The sequence below is a fragment of the Salvelinus sp. IW2-2015 genome, linkage group LG16 (assembly GCF_002910315.2).
Source record: "Salvelinus sp. IW2-2015 linkage group LG16, ASM291031v2, whole genome shotgun sequence".
Classification (NCBI taxonomy): domain Eukaryota; kingdom Metazoa; phylum Chordata; class Actinopteri; order Salmoniformes; family Salmonidae; genus Salvelinus; species Salvelinus sp. IW2-2015.
In genome coordinates, this window is record NC_036856.1 from 15,616,752 (window position 1) to 15,618,796 (window position 2,045).

General features: G+C 41.8%; 1 protein-coding gene across 1 annotated transcript in view; it reads left to right on the top strand.

Annotated features, from left to right (window-relative positions):
• The window catches only part of LOC111975810 (mesoderm induction early response protein 2-like), a 32,392-nt gene that overhangs the window by 12,291 nt on the left and 18,056 nt on the right, over positions 1-2,045 (top strand). Inside the window, 1 exon segment of the mRNA XM_070447550.1 lies at positions 545-626. Coding sequence (XP_070303651.1) covers positions 545-626 — 82 coding nt within the window.

The following is a 2,045-nucleotide window of genomic DNA, read 5'->3' on the forward strand; positions in this document are numbered from 1 at the left end:
TAAAACAACATTGAAGGTGGCTTATGGTAGAGAAATTAACATAAAATTATCTGGCAACAGCTCTGGTGGACATACCTGCAGTCAGCATGCCAATTGCACGCTCCCTCAAAACTTTAAACATCTGTGGCTTTGTGTTGTGTGACAAAACTGCTCATTATAGAGTTTTTTTATTGTCCCCAGGACAAGGTGCACCTGTGTAATGATCATGCTGTTTAATCAGCTTCTTGATAATCCATCCACCTGACAGGTGTGGCATATCTTGGCAAAGGAGAAATGCTCACTTAACAGGGATGTAAACAAATTTGTGCGCAACATTTTGGAGAAATAAGCTTTTTGCTGTATGAAACATTTCTGTGATTTTTTTATTTTAGCTCATGAAACATGGYACCAACACTTTACATGTTGCGTTTATATTTTTGTCCAGTATACGTTTGTTGGCCAATTAYCTTTGTTTGAATGTTGAGTGACTTCTACACAGTTCACATTGTGGTCGAGGTCACAGATTTCAGTCACAACTGTTTCCCCTTTTTTCTCTTTCCCTCAGGTTCTGTATGAGCTGGTGAAATGCAGCTTCAATGCAGAGGAGGCACTGAGAAGACTGCGCTTTAATGTGAAAGTYTTCAGCGGTAAGACCTTTCACTACACATTTACTACTGCTGTCTAGTATGTATTGGCATCTTCTTGCGATACCTTACTAGTAACAACAACTCTATGAACTAATATCAATAATAACTCACTAGTGGAAGCGATTGATTAATTCAGCTCAATACAATGTTGGGGTGGTGGTGGTTGGTCCTCAAAAACAAAATTGTATTGAGTTGAATTAAGATCCTTCAACTCAATAACCACCCCTGTAAATGAAAAATGTGTTGTTAATGCTCTCCAGCTGTTTAGTCTCTGGATGCTACTAGTATTTTCAATTTCAGAGCATTTAAAAAATATGTCCCAAATTTCTTGTGGGATCKTGGAACTTCTTTGGTATCTTTGGAACTTCCTCTGCTTTCCCTTGGAAATGCAATTATTTGATAGACCTAACATGAACCCATGTTACCAACAACTTGAAGACACACTCATTCTATATCAAATATGTCAGAGTCAAGGCCCGCGGGCCACTCCGGCCCGCGAGAAGGTTTTTTACGGCCCCTGGGATGATCTTGATTTATTATTAGAACCGGCCCGCAGACCGCACAAGCCGGCAGCCCGCAGATTTTTACACGCACCAATACTACATTTCCCCACAATGCAACGGTGACGCACCGAGCAGTAGGCTGCTTCATTTCAATATTATGGAACAGTTGGCAAGCAGTCGTCAGCATCACAGTAAAAATTACTTTCAGAACCATCAAAAATGGCAAAACGGAAGGTGGACACTGAGAACCGGGGTTTCCAAACAAGGGGAGTGCGGAGTCGGATAAGTGTTCACGGAGGTAGCTGGAAAACCTGTGTGTCTTCTGGTGAGGAGAAAGTGTGGCGGTACTAAAGAGTATAATCTGAGACGACATTATGAAAGAAACACGCGGACAAAAACAAGAATATGGACATGGAACAAAGGCTACAAAAGGCGAGGAATTAAAACGAGGCCTCAAATCTCGACAGGCTCTGTTCAAAAAAGCCAAATCACAAGGCAGGCTGCTGTCAAGGCCAGTTTTATTTTGGCAAAAGAGATCGCTAAATCAGCCCGGCCATTTACGGAGGGGGATTTCATCAAAAACTGCATGATTAAAGTTTGTGACGAAGTTTGCCCAGAAAAAAGGCAACTCTTTTTAAATGTGAGTTGAGCAGAAACACCATTGCGAGAGAGTAGACCAGTTGTCCATCAATCTAAAAGGCGCAGCTTGTGAAAAAGGGAAAAGATTTCATTGCATATTCCTTGGCTGTGGATGAGAGCACCGACATTTTTGACATTGCCCAGTTTGTCAATTTTATCCGCGGAGTGGACTCCAGCCTAAGCGTGACAGAGGAGTTTTTGCTTTACGTCCTATGCATGGCACAACTACGGGGCATGATTTGTATGAAAAGGTGTCAAGATGTGTAAATGAGAAATG